Below are 13,190 nucleotides of genomic sequence, written 5' to 3'. Positions count from 1 at the left end.
AGAGCTATATAGCTCAGTAGGCCTTACCTGATGAAATAAAAATTCTTTAGTTTAGTCACTGCGCCGTGAACCCAGTGGTACGAGTTCGATTCCCGATCATGGCTAATATCAGGTGCGATTATTTTATCTGACCCCGAGAAGGTTTACTTGGCCGTGACTGAGTACCTGCTGTGGTGTGTAAATGTCACTTCTGGCGAGACAAATTGATTTTGATGGAATATATAATTTCATGGCAAGCATCTACGGAAGATGTAGCACACCGCACTCTAAACCCAGCAACCCGAGTTCAATTCCTGGCCACGGCTAACAGCGGCCGGTGATGGATATATTTGCCCCTGTCACAAACCCACACTTCCTAGCGTTGTGAAGTATGGAAGATCTTCCAGCAGTGGCTCAACAAAGAGCTGTAAATTCTTATTCTTATGAAATATTTGAGAGTGAATATTTCTTGAGAAAGCGAACGAGCTTTTATGAAGGTTCGTTTTGCTCCCTTTCCTCCTGGGCAGGATCTGACCACGTCAAGAGGTCTACACGAAGAGATGATCAAGTCGGCCAAAAACAATGTCCAGCAGGTACGCATGTCCCTCATCCGCCTCCTCCTTGGGGCTCCGTAGGGAGGTGACATTGCATCGATTAATCATCAATTAAAATCGACTCTTCCGCTCGAATTATACTTTGTGAGAAAAGTTTTGAGTCGGCGTAGATTAACGTCTGCGACCCAAGGTAGGAAATTTGACCTTGAGAATTGGAGCAAAAGTCGAAACGTGCGCACAGAAGCGTGGAGAGATGCGCACTCGCACTGAGCAGTCCAAAATATGAGAGAACGAACACAAGGTAGATTCACTAAATGGTTGTAAAATCTTCTCATTCTTACGCACGATTCGATGCGTGTATTATGAACGGTGGCATCCATTTTCATAAACGAATAACATTTTTAGTTTATTAACGCTGCTGCTGGACTCAGTGGCATGAACTTTTTTACAGGCTAACTCAAGTTTAAAATTCGCGTCCAGTAAAGGCTCGTCTGTAAGATTGACCTAAGCTTTCGCTTCAAGAACTGCTGCAGAAATAAGTGGTTATGTGTGAGCTTGTTTGTGAGCATTATGTAATGAAATCCATCTTTCATAGTTGAGCACAATTGATCCACTGTGACTTTTACATCTTGCTTCATTGGCGGCGACCAATGGTCGATTGTGCACAGCAACGTAGAGAAGTTTACGCAGTGCCAGATTTTCACGCGGCATTCAAATACAATGTGTAGCGGCTAAATGCGACCATATGTCAAGACGCTGTGCAGAAGCAGAGGAGTTCTCAAGAGGTGGTCGGTCATGGGCAGAGGAGATAAAAAAAGGTCTTGAGCCAAGACTTGAAGAGGGACAGGCATTGGACAGTTGGAGGACCGAAGTTCCAGCCTTTGGAGGCAGCTGAGGAGAACAAGAAACGTCCCATAGAGCAAAAGGCTAACTGGGGATTCATCTTCTTGGTTCTTTCGGTAAAGTCACGTAGAAGGGAAATAATAAAATAATAAATTTTAAACATAATGAAATACAATTCTCATGACGTTTCGGCCACAACGCAAGCAGCCATCCTCAGGTGAAGAATAGGTTTGTCGGAAAGACAGCGTCTGAATGTCTTTCCGACAGACCTGTTCTTCACCTGAGGACGGCTGCTTGCGTTGTGGCCGAAACGTCGTGAGAATTGTATTTTATTATGTTAACATTTTATTATTTTATTATTTCCCTTCTACGTGACTTTATTGAAAGAACCAAGAAGATGAATCCCTGCAGTCACGAAAGCTTTAAATCGAAAGCTAACTGGGGACTTTGACACTAGATCCTTGCTTTGCGTTAGCGTACAGTGAATGGAAGGGATTAGAATAAAATGTATTTTAAAATAAATAAAATGTATTTTCTACCTACGTGACTTTACCGAAAGAACCAAAGAGTATGGATCCCTGTAGTCACGAAAACTTCAAATCTAGATTGAAGGGAGTAGAGTCAGATAAGAGGGGAGACGTGGGAGAGTGCACGGAGGGGAGTCGAGTGAGATGAGAGATGAGAGGGTGAGATCGGAGAGTGCATGGAAAGGAGGTAGAGTGAGATGAGAGATGAGAGGGGATATGTAGGAGAGTACTGTACATGCAAGGGAGTAGAGTGAGATGAGAGGGGAAAGGTAGGAGAGTGCATGCAAGGGAGTAGATTGAGATGAGAGGGGAGTGGTAGGAGAGTACATGGAGGGGAGGTAGAGTGAGATGAGAGGGGAGAGGTAGGAGAGTGCATGGAGGGGAGTAGAGTGAGATGAGAGGGTAGAGGTAGGAGAGTGCATGCAAGGGAGTAGATTGAGATGAGAGGGGAGTGGTAGGAGAGTACATGGAGGGGAGGTAGAGTGAGATGAGAGGGGAGAGGTAGGAGAGTGCGTGGAGGGGAGTAGAGTGAGATGAGAGGGGAGAGGTAGGAGAGTGCATGGAGGGGAGTAGAGTGAGATGAGAGGGGAGTGGTAGGAGAGTACATGGAGGGGAGGTAGAGTGATATGAGAGGGGAGAGGTAGGAGAGTGCGTGGAGGGGAGTAGAGTGAGATGAGAGGGGAGAGGTGGGAGAGTGCATTGAGGGGAGTAGAGAGATGAGAGGGGAGTGGTAGGAGAGTACATGGAGGGGAGTAGAGTGAGATGAGAGGGGAGAGGTGGGAGAGTGCATGGAGGGGAGTAGAGTGAGATGAGAGGGGAGTGGTAGGAGAGTACATGGAGGGGGGTGGTAGGAGAGTGCATGGAGGAGAGTGAGATAAGAAGGGAGAGGTAGGCTTGGACAAGTCCATGGATTATCTTGAAGATGGAGGGTGCGGTTTTGAAATAGGATGAACACATTTTTTGTTAAAACGTTGATGAAAACATCATGTTTAATGTGCAATGCACTTTTGGAAATGTTTCAAATGTTACGCTATTTTAAGCTACTCACAAATCACACTGCTGCTGGGACGTAGTGTTGAAGTGACTTGGGCGACAACGCCAAAGCGGTTTGGTAATTATTTATCTTGTCCCCCCCATCCTACTCTTCCCCCTCCCCCCCCCCCATTTGTCGTACACCTCCCCTGGCATCACAAAAAAAAGATGGTTATCTATCGGCTTAACTCATGCTAATCCCCTGCCCAACCGCCCGCGACGCCACACGGCCTGCTGCATGCTCCCCCCCCTAGTACCCTATATAAACACGCGTCTCTAAATAGCTCTCTTCATACGCTACAGTAATTTTGCTGGAGCAGTCACACCTGATGACGGATGCTTGTGTTGCTTCCCGAAACGTCGTGATTGAATTTAGTTGTTTTATTTATATTTTATTTAGTTTTCACCTACGTGACTTTACCGAAAAAACCAAAGAGTGTAATTATTTATCTGTTTCACAAACAGGTGGTGGAGTGGGTTCTGGAGAAAAATGCCAAAAAATGATGCGATTTTCGTCTGCTACTCTGAAAAAAACCCATCATCAAGCCATGATATAGCCACACCCGGATGAAGGCCTTCCCAAGCCATCAAAATGAAATCCTACCCTGCAACGTTTGACAGTCTACTTTTACAATTGACCCTGGAGGTGTTTCTGAAGCTTCTACGTCTCCTTGAGATGCTCCGTAGAATGTTCAGCGTGGTTTTACGCACTCTGTGTTTCTAAAAAGTTGGTCGCATCTGTGCTCGCGACCTTTATAGAATTAGCGCAGCACCCGTGCTGGTCTGTGGCATCCTCGTGATATTGTAAGTTTTACTTCTGTGGTAAGTTGTGAACCAGACACCCTCATCACAGACGGAGCGTGTCGCTTATTTTTACACGGCTAGTTCCACTGTTGTTTTAACTGGCATTGTGCTACACAACTTGGGCAAGCAGAAACGGCTTGAGATCCCATGTGTTAACATTGTTTCGGTGTGAGCTTTTAACTGAAATCTTTTTTTACATGTGTTTTTATTGTACTGCCGTTTTGCGGTATTGTTCAAAGAATGTTTATCCCGCACACTTTTGTTTCTTAAACGGACTGTGTTACCATATTTAAGCTTACCTTTTGGAAATAAAGCCGCTGAAATATAATATTGAACAAGCATTTGTCTAAAAAATAATAACTTGGAAAAATATTTTTCAAATTTGTATTTGATTAAATCTTGACTTAAAGCTTTTGTGACTGCAGGAATTAATATTCTTTGGGTCTTTCAGTCACGTAGATAGGTACAAATTAATCAAATATATATATATAAAATAAACAATAAACTACGACATTTCGATCACAACACAAGCGATCGTCATTAGGAGGATGATGATCGTCAGGAGGATGACAATCGCTTGTGTTGTGATCGAAACGTTGTAGATTTTGGTTTATTTTAAATTTTTTATTAATTTGTACCTATCTACGTGACTTTACCGAAAGACCCAAAGAATATGTATTTGATTAACTTAATTTGTAGTCGATTACGTGGGCCCCTTGAAAAATTCTTCCTTCAGAAGGCAGGAAAGCCCCGACAAGTTGCTCCAAGCATGATGGGGCTGATATTGCCGATGACATTGCCGACACGTGGAAACGGTGACACTTTCCCCCTCCCTCCAAACTACATTCGTGATTCGAATAGTCGAGCAATTGAACGGATTAATCGATCAACGAAGCAAATTAGATCATAATCAAACAGCCGTTGGGATAACACAAACGGGCTCTTGATTTAGAAAAAAATAGCAGGTGTTGCCATCAAAGCATCGTTCAAAGTGACAGCCCCCAATACTGTGATTGTGGCTGCTCCGCATTCAAGAACCACCAATGTCATTGCTCACACCGTGCAGCCGAAACATATATTTTTGAAATCGTTAGCCATAATCGTATCCACTGCTGGATGACGACCCTCCCAGGCTGTCGCCACTCCCTCAGTCTCGTGGAGGAACAGTCCGTCTCGTTCCTGCGCACCGAGCTGATTTCATTGCTCCATCGCCACTTCGGGTGTCTCCTAGGGCATGTTTGCTCCGGCCAGCATCCCCGCTCCGGCCAGCATCCCCACTCCTTTTGTGCTGCAACTTGCCCTAGCCCGCTCACTTTGACGAACAGACAATTCGCGCACGTCATTGACAATGAAAATGGAACGGAAGTGGAGCCGTGTACGAAGAAATGTGTCGAGGTGCATGCTTGGAGACAATGGGCAGGAACGTTTATAAGTATGTATCGGTATTTATTGTTTATTTTTTTCCCTTACACATTGCAGCACAGGTTAAGGCACTTTTAACACAAGCAGCGTATAATTATGGATGTACACGTTTGGCAATAATTTGTAACAACACATTTCAAGTTATGAGTTGCAATTTTATGTCAGGCCTGTGGTATTTCATCAGTCACTTTCATGATTCTTAGCTAAATGTAATATTGCTGACGAATTGACAGCATGGTTAAGCCTCGAATGTATTTACCCGGACGGTGTTGTCAATTTGAAAAACAAATCGGATTGAATTCGTGTTTTTAGATGGTGTCAAACAAAGTTCGAGTCGCTTCCCGAGCAAATGCGTGCGATGTGGCATCGTCGTGTGTGACCACACCTCGGATCCGACACATTGCGAGTGCGCTGCATCAGTGCTCCACGTAAGATCGTGCCATTTTCTTCTTTCGTATGGCAGGAGGGAAAGGCAAGAGTTTTGAAATGTCTTTAAGGTTGAATGCTAATACGTTCTTTTAACCAATCCAGTGCCCAATAAAAAGTCGTGAATACACGTTCTGCCCCCTATTATCTTTGGCAAAAGTCACTTAATTATCCGTGCCACGCGAGACATGAAAGTATAATTTTCATACAATAGGTATTTGTAAGTAATGTGTAGGCAACGTGACTCACTGCCTCAAATATAATCGTAATTAACAATTTACTATGAACATGCATTTACATCACAGACCGTTTCAGTATTTTGTTACATTTTCCTTTTTAGTTATTAATCTTGCTATCAAAATTACTTCATTCACTTGCTTACTTTAACGACGTTACGAATTTGTGCAAGACGTTGCGGCAGCGGTAGCAGCGTTGGAAGGGCTTCGCCAACAAGGAATTTACTGGCAGCCATGACGGAAAAGTTGGTTCGAGCCTGCGTTTCTCCACCGCTGCCAATGCTGTCCCTGACATTTCATCTTGAGGAAGAGGCCTTGCAATTGTGTCCCCAATGATCAAATCGCCAAGGTCTCTAGTTCAGGCAACCCATTTCTTAGCTGGCACGTTTTGGCCAGGGCTTACTTTTAGCCGGGTCTGTCCGGGTCAGTGACCTTAAAAATATTTCCACGTACAGTGTGCCTTCTCGCCTATGGCTGCGGCTGCTAGTCGCATGCTAGTCACGTGCCTACTCCAGTCTCCCAAATGGCCTAGAAAATATCCATGGAGAAATGAAGCCACCATCCCGATGACTCTCACCCATATCGCAGACAGGACCTCTTTAGACTTGGGCACCACGGTGGTGAGATGTTAACTACCTCGCCTGGTAAACAGGAGGTTGCGGATTTGATCCCGGCCCCTGACGAAAACAAATTTGTAGTTTGCATGTACTCCCCGCCGGTCACATGGATTTTTCTCTGGGTCCTCAGGTTTTTTCCTCCACATTTAGAATCCTGCGTTTAGAGTATTTGGCTGCTATACATTTCCACATGATAATAAACCACTTCGTTAAGCTATCATTTGTGGCCAAGTCGATTCTATAGTTCAGTGGGCCTTACCTGGTAAAATAAAAATAAGTTTTTTATTTAGTTTCACTTAAATTGGGGACAGTTTTAGGTAGTTGGACACTGCATGGACCACTGCAATTCACTTTTGTAATACTTGCACTTGAGCAAATAAATAAGATTGTAGTTAATTTGGCACAGGCTAGGGAATACAATGAAATATATTATAATCGTTTTTAAATACATACTTTAGATATCTAAGGAGTAAAGTTAAACTTTTTATTTATTACTAAGTTCACTGCAACCTACATTTCAGCTTAAGCTGAATTCATGCAGCTTCGGCAAATAAAAGTGAAAGAAAATACGAATAATTATTCGTAACATTTTCTCATGTAACGGATTATTATTTTATTTTCCAAAAAAATGCACTGTAAAAATTGATAACCGAGTGGATTTCTTGTCAAGTTCATGCCATTAAAAAGGAAAATATTTGCAGCAGCAGCAACAAAAATTATAACATTGTCTTTTTTAATGATGTCGTAATGTGGAAGGTTTTAACACATTTGCATAGCCCTTTTAAAAGTAAAACAATTAACAGTCATCCATCGCAAACTCTAAATTCTATACTTGCGTACCTTGTACCTCTACGCTACCGTCTCTTGCATAGGTCTGTAATTACACGTCGTTTTCTCTTTTTTACACAGTTTATTCACTGTGCACAACTGTGAGCATGGCATCGATGGAAGTTTGTCGTCAACAATTGCGGTCCTCGTTGCTGCTATGAATGCAGGCACACTACTGGAGCAGGCACACAACCATCATTGGATCACACAAAGGTTGAACCGACTTGACTAATTTGTTTTAATTTACAACGCTTCCACGTTAACACTCGGGCACCCTTCCTCCACCCCCCCAAAACCGTGTACAATGCCGGCGTTTGCGTTGACCCGTCTGGCGTACAGCGCTAAACACGAGGTCGGATTTACAGCCGCACCCCCCCCCCTTCTCTTTGTGCTCCTCGCAATGCATTGTGGGTGTTCCCAAGGAAGCCCAACGCCCCTGGAAAAGACTTCACCGTAACGAGGGCGCCGATTCGCTCAAAATTGACACAAAGCGAGCAACTTCGTCGTCGGCCGGCTTGGCGCTCGCTCACACGCGCGCGCCGTTCTCCCGGTGACCTCGCGCTCATCCCGAAAGTTCGTCGTTATCCCTGCGCGCTTCTCGAGTGCGTGCGAGGTGACGTCGCGTGCGGCTTCACGCGAACAGGCCGAGCCGCGTCACCTTGGCGGAGAGGAACGAGTGGAGGATGAACACCACGGGCTTGGGGCACGAGCGCAGGTCCAGCTGCTGCAGTCGGGGGACAAGCGCACGGAAACGGCGCGGTCAGCGACACGGACACGCTGCTGCCGCTAAGCGCCCTGCGGGCTTACTCTTTGGTTCTTTCGGTAAAGTCACGTTTATACGTGACTTTATAATAAATAAATAATAAATTTAATAATAGCTACTATTTTATTTATTATTATTTTATCTTTATACGTGACTTTACCGAAAGAACCAAAGAGTAATTCCTGCAGTCACGAAAGCTCTAAAATTAAGACCCTGCGGGCTATTAGACGCTTCGAATCGTCAATTGAATACTCTCTCTTTGTTAAGCCACTGCTGTACGAGGGCCTCCTCATGCAGTGTTGGTCAGGGGGTTGTTTGACCATACTTCACCATGCTGGTCAGTGCGAGCTGGTGAATGGGGGGGGAGTGGTGCCTAGGACCTGTTCAGATATAACTCGCCACTGATCTTGGCCATGACCGGGAATCGAACTGAGCCCGTCACATTCATAGCGTCCGTGCACTGATTATTGCCTCACTCCCATCGATTGAATATCCATTATAAAGCTTACTGCGCAAGCAGCAGGGGGGTGGGGGGTTGTCGGGAGTCGGGGGCTCACTCACCAGCTCGCCCTCGGGGCCACCGAAGTCAAGGAAGAGGGCGTGGTCCCCATCGTCGGACGACATGCGCAGGCGCTCGAACGGGTAGCGCAGGATGGGCGTCGGCGCCGCCGCCCCCCCCACTGAGCCTCCCCCGCCGTCGCGGCTCAGGCAGAAGCCCTCCTCAAAGTGGATGCTCAGCGTGCAGTCGGCGTCGCGCAGCTTGCACGCTGAGGGACCAGGGGCGGACACGCGAATCGCTTTTGATCGGCTCTCGCACGAACGATTGGGATGCGCTCATTGCGAGTGTAGGAGTGTTTTTTTTTTAGGATGGACGACGTTGATTCGTCGTCTATGCGCGTACCCACGGACACCTCCTTGATGAGCTCGGCGGCAGTGTGGCAGCCCTGCACGATGAGCCGCGTCCACGCCGCCAACTCGCGGTTCGTCTCGGCGCGGAAGACGCGCGTCTCCACGCCGTGCCGCGAGCCCGTGCGAGTCGCAAACGTCAGCTCCGTGTGGGGCGGCGGGGGAGAGCCATGCAGTGCCCCTGAGTGCACCAGCCTGCAGGCGGTGGCCGCGTTGGGGGGGAGGGGGGGGGGGGCGGGTTAGAACGGTGGTGCTACGGGCGCTGACACGTGCGCTGACACGTGCGCTGACGCGTGCGCGCATGCGACGGATGTATGTCCGTGGATAAGCAAGCCTTGCGCAAATACGTCTATCCTTGAAAGATCCAACACCTAAGATCTCCGAGGTATAATCCCCCACGAAGCTGCTGTTCCACCCTACAACCGCATCCATGGCACATACCATGGCAGTATATTGCGGATGGATAGTTAAACAAAATAAAACTAATATAAAGTTCGTAATGGAAAGGAGCCAAACATAACTATCGGTATGTTTTGTGCTAAATTCTCCATTGCGATGAAACCGCGGATTTGCATGTAAATGTGGCCACGTGGCTGCGGAGTGAAAACCCAGACCGTAGTAGCAGCGTCCCATATACTGCACGCGTCTCATGCCGCAAGTGTGCCGTTCCCACATGTTCTGTATTCCTAATATCACGTCCCAAAGTTTCTTGTGTCGTTCCATGTGCCAGGTTTCAGAATCAGAATATTTATACTGGAGAAATCCTATGAGCTATAAAGCTCTTTTTTCACATGTCCAGTAGGGGTGGGTGAAAACGTTACAACAACAAACAATACAAAAACACGATAGGAGTGCATTGAGACCTCCTTTACCAGTGGCAAAATATAGTCATGGGTTTTTACCCTTTCAACTGGTACAAAAACTGACACCTTTATACAAGGCATCATGTTTGCAATAACCACAACACAAGCAGTCAAAATGCAAACAAAAAGAAACAACTTTGATGATAATGATATGCACTGTCCTTGAAGTTGATTGGTCCACACCCGAGACAGCTTTTCCACACCCGAGACAGCTTTTGGCGTCATCTGGTCCAACACCAATGGAGACTAAGAAAAGCTGTCTCGGGTGTGGACCAATCAACTTCAAGGACAGTGCATACCTTTCCTAAACTTTGCACTCCCATGGTGTTTTCGTATCGGTTGTTGTTGTCACGTTCTGACCCCGTGCCCCCTACTGGACATCTGTGACAAAGAGCTTCACAGCTCATCAGATTCCTCCTCCAGTACAAATAAATATTCCGATTCTGTCTCCGTCAAGTGTCAATCTCAGTTTTCCGTGTGCCCCGTCCTTACGCGTGCTACGCGTTGTGCGTGCCGAATTTCATATTCTCACGTGAACGAGGTGGGGGGGGGGGGGGGGTGCATGTCCCCCCCCAACCCACCCCCCTCCCACCACCATGTCTGCGTGGCCGCACCGCGTGGCGAGCAGCGGGTGGCTGACGAGGGGCGCCGCCCACGCCTCGCGCGTCCACGGCATCGTCTGGTGCAGCGCCAGGTCTCTGTCGGTGAGCACCATGAGCACGGCCTTCCACTGCGAGTGGCCCTCTGCCGTCACCTGAGATGGGGGGGGTAACACGGGATGCGTCGTGAGTGACGTTAGTTTCGTTTGGGGGGGGGGGGGGGGTTTATTGCAACAAAAGTGCGAGCCCCCCGGTACAACGCCCCGGGTAACCAGCAGACGTGTGTGTGGGGGGGGGAGGGGGTGGTGGAGAATCTGAGAAGATTCGACGGGGCAGAGGGTATTGGACTCGCTGCCCCAGTCAAGTGGGGAGCCTGCGTCGGGGGGGGGGGGGTGGGGGTGAAGCTTTATATGGGGGGGGGGTGGGTTGGGAAAGAGGTGGGGGGGGGGCAGAAATAACCAACAGACTTAGGGGAGACACCAAGGATAGGGGGGGAGGGATAGGGGGGGATGGAGGGGGGGGTAAAAGGGTTAGAAGGGTTGAGGGGTACTTTTTTTCACGTTCATCACCATCACCGGCGTGGTGAAGTATGGTTAAACAACGACCATCTAGGGGGCCGATGGTTGTAAATTATTTCCACAGTATTTTATTTGTTCATTGTTATCCTTCGGTTGGTGATATTTTTTTGTATTATTGTTACGCGATCATCGGGAAGAATTGGGCTCGATTCCTCACTCCGGCGCCTCTCCGCGCGCGTGCAGTCGGTGCACCACCCCGTTCTGCATCGGTTTCCTCCGGCCCAACCGGTTACTTCCCATCGCTATAAACGTTACGACGTCATTAACGTTGGCCAAACATCCAAACAATGCAGAAAGGACCCTCTCCATGAAGAGTATTCGGTTTCGGTGTGGCTTTTCCGTGTAAATACGCTTTTTAAATATCGCGTGGCCTGCCAAATACAACACAAGGCACTGCCCACCCCCCGGACCTCACGCACCTGCTGCGCCAGCCAGCCCATGTGCTGCACCGGTCCCCAGTTGCCGCCGCCGCCGCCACCGCCGGCGGCCTGCAGCAGCTGGTTGGCCTCTCGCACCGCGGCCTGCGTCAGGGCGGCCGCGTTGGCGTGCAGCGAGCCGAACCACGCGTGGGCGCCGGCAGAGTCGCGGCAGCGCAGCACGATGGTGTGAGCGCTGTCTGGCGAGTGCAGCTCGATCAGCCTGCTCGCGGGGGGTGGGAACGAGACGTGACCGAATGTACACACATATGTTGAACTTATTTCGCACTGTACGTAGACAACCGGGTTAATCGGAGGTGTGGGGGAAGGACATCAAACTAAACACAAAAAACAGTTCTAAAGAAATGCGCTTTCAATCTACATGATGATTTAAATATGCATAGCTCCAGTGGCTTCCTAATGTCGGAAGGAAGAGCCTTCCAGACGGCCGCAAAAGCACATCTGAAAGCGCGCGATGCAGTGACCGTTTTTGTCAGATGTCTGAGCCAAAAGCCGCTGCTGCGAGGATGACCGGAGTTCGCGTGATGATGGTTTATGCTCCTTGACGAGATCAGCGAGGAATTGCGGTTCATTGGTGGCGAGCGCTTTGTGCGTAACGAGTGCGACCTTCTAATGTATTAATTCAGCAACCGGAAGGCAATGGCTTCCGGCTGCTGAATGAACGGGACACAGTCAGGTTACTGGTTAAGAATGGTCAAAAATATAGAACAAGGTCATCGTTTCTATTTTACTGCAGTGTCATTCTTGCTAAGCACATCTCAGAGGCGTTGCAGAGTTTGCAACGCGTGCGTCTCTGTTTGCACGGCGACGCGGAAACCACAGGCGAGCGGGAAGGTGGCCAGAACCGGCGCCAACGACTGCCCAAGCTCTTTGAACTTATATTGGGATGGTTTCACACGTAGGCTTTCGCGACCATTATCATCCATAATGCCATTTTTTTTGGGTTAGATCACGAAAATACAGTAGAACCTCGGAGATCGAACGCACCAGAACTCGAACAAATCGCTGTTCGAACGATATTTCCGAACATTTTTTGCCCCGGAAACCGAACGAAATTCGGAGGTCGAACGGGCAATCTTGAAAGAACCTGCACGGCTGAGACGCGTATGCCCAGCATGCATGACGCTTGCTCACACAAAGGTGACTCCCCTTCCAAACAATAACACCGCCACCACCTCCTCCTACTCACCATCTTCCACTCAAGCCAACAACTCTCCTTACTACAGGTAAAGTTCAATGTTAATTTATTTTATTTATTCCATATATTTATTCCATTAATTTATTGTGTTTCTTGTTTTGTTGTATGATTTTATGCATGTAATTACTGTAAACTTCGTGTAAAAATGCTTTATAATGAGAGATTTCTTGTGTCTGGAACCAATTAATGTAATTTACATTCATTCTTATGGGGAAAATTTATTCGGTGTTCGAATGTCCTTCTGAAACGAATTAAGTTCGATCTCCGGGGTACCACTGTATATAAATGTGTCGTTAAACCCGCCAGGAGGCCTTCTCCACAAATCTGGCTGTTGCCTGATGAAGCTAGTTGTAATTACTGGTGAAACATCGTACTCAGATTGTAAATGTTGTGGCTTGGGTCTCCAACACACCGGTGTGCTGTACTCGTAACGAATTGGCCACGTTCTGTTTACGTGACAAACCTTACTAGTTGGCTGTGTCGGGTGGTGGCGGGTTTAACGACAAATGTATATATTTACGCGATCTAACCCAAAAAAAAACCTGTATTATGAACGATATTGGGATGTCTGGCCAACT

At 47.5% G+C, this 13,190-nt stretch overlaps 2 protein-coding genes across 3 annotated transcripts in view; one reads left to right on the top strand and one right to left on the bottom strand.

Moving 5' to 3' along the window:
* The window catches only part of MTBP (MDM2 binding protein), a 33,451-nt gene extending 28,357 nt beyond the window's left edge, over nt 1-5,094 (top strand). Inside the window, exons 22-23 of the mRNA XM_061573261.1 lie at nt 507-572; nt 3,401-5,094. Of these exons, the coding sequence (XP_061429245.1) occupies nt 507-572; nt 3,401-3,439 (105 nt within the window). The 3' untranslated portion in view covers nt 3,440-5,094. The remainder of the gene's footprint in view (nt 1-506; nt 573-3,400) is intronic.
* A 70-nt stretch (nt 5,095-5,164) lies between these two features.
* LOC133355805 (beta-1-syntrophin-like) overlaps nt 5,165-13,190 on the bottom strand; it is a 37,686-nt gene continuing 29,660 nt past the window's right edge. For both annotated transcript variants that reach the window (XM_061573186.1, XM_061573185.1), the window contains exons 4-8: nt 11,397-11,616; nt 10,415-10,554; nt 8,933-9,132; nt 8,593-8,798; nt 5,165-7,992 (exon numbers count right to left, since the gene is read on the bottom strand). In XM_061573186.1, coding sequence (XP_061429170.1) covers nt 7,900-7,992; nt 8,593-8,798; nt 8,933-9,132; nt 10,415-10,554; nt 11,397-11,616 — 859 coding nt within the window. In that variant the 3' untranslated portion in view covers nt 5,165-7,899. The remainder of the gene's footprint in view (nt 7,993-8,592; nt 8,799-8,932; nt 9,133-10,414; nt 10,555-11,396; nt 11,617-13,190) is intronic.

This window comes from Lethenteron reissneri, chromosome 52, assembly GCF_015708825.2.
Source record: "Lethenteron reissneri isolate LAM-NWPU_2019-01 chromosome 52, ASM1570882v1, whole genome shotgun sequence".
Classification (NCBI taxonomy): domain Eukaryota; kingdom Metazoa; phylum Chordata; class Hyperoartia; order Petromyzontiformes; family Petromyzontidae; genus Lethenteron; species Lethenteron reissneri.
The sequence above is the reverse complement of the archived record's forward strand: the minus strand, read 5'-3'. Positions and strand labels throughout refer to the sequence as shown.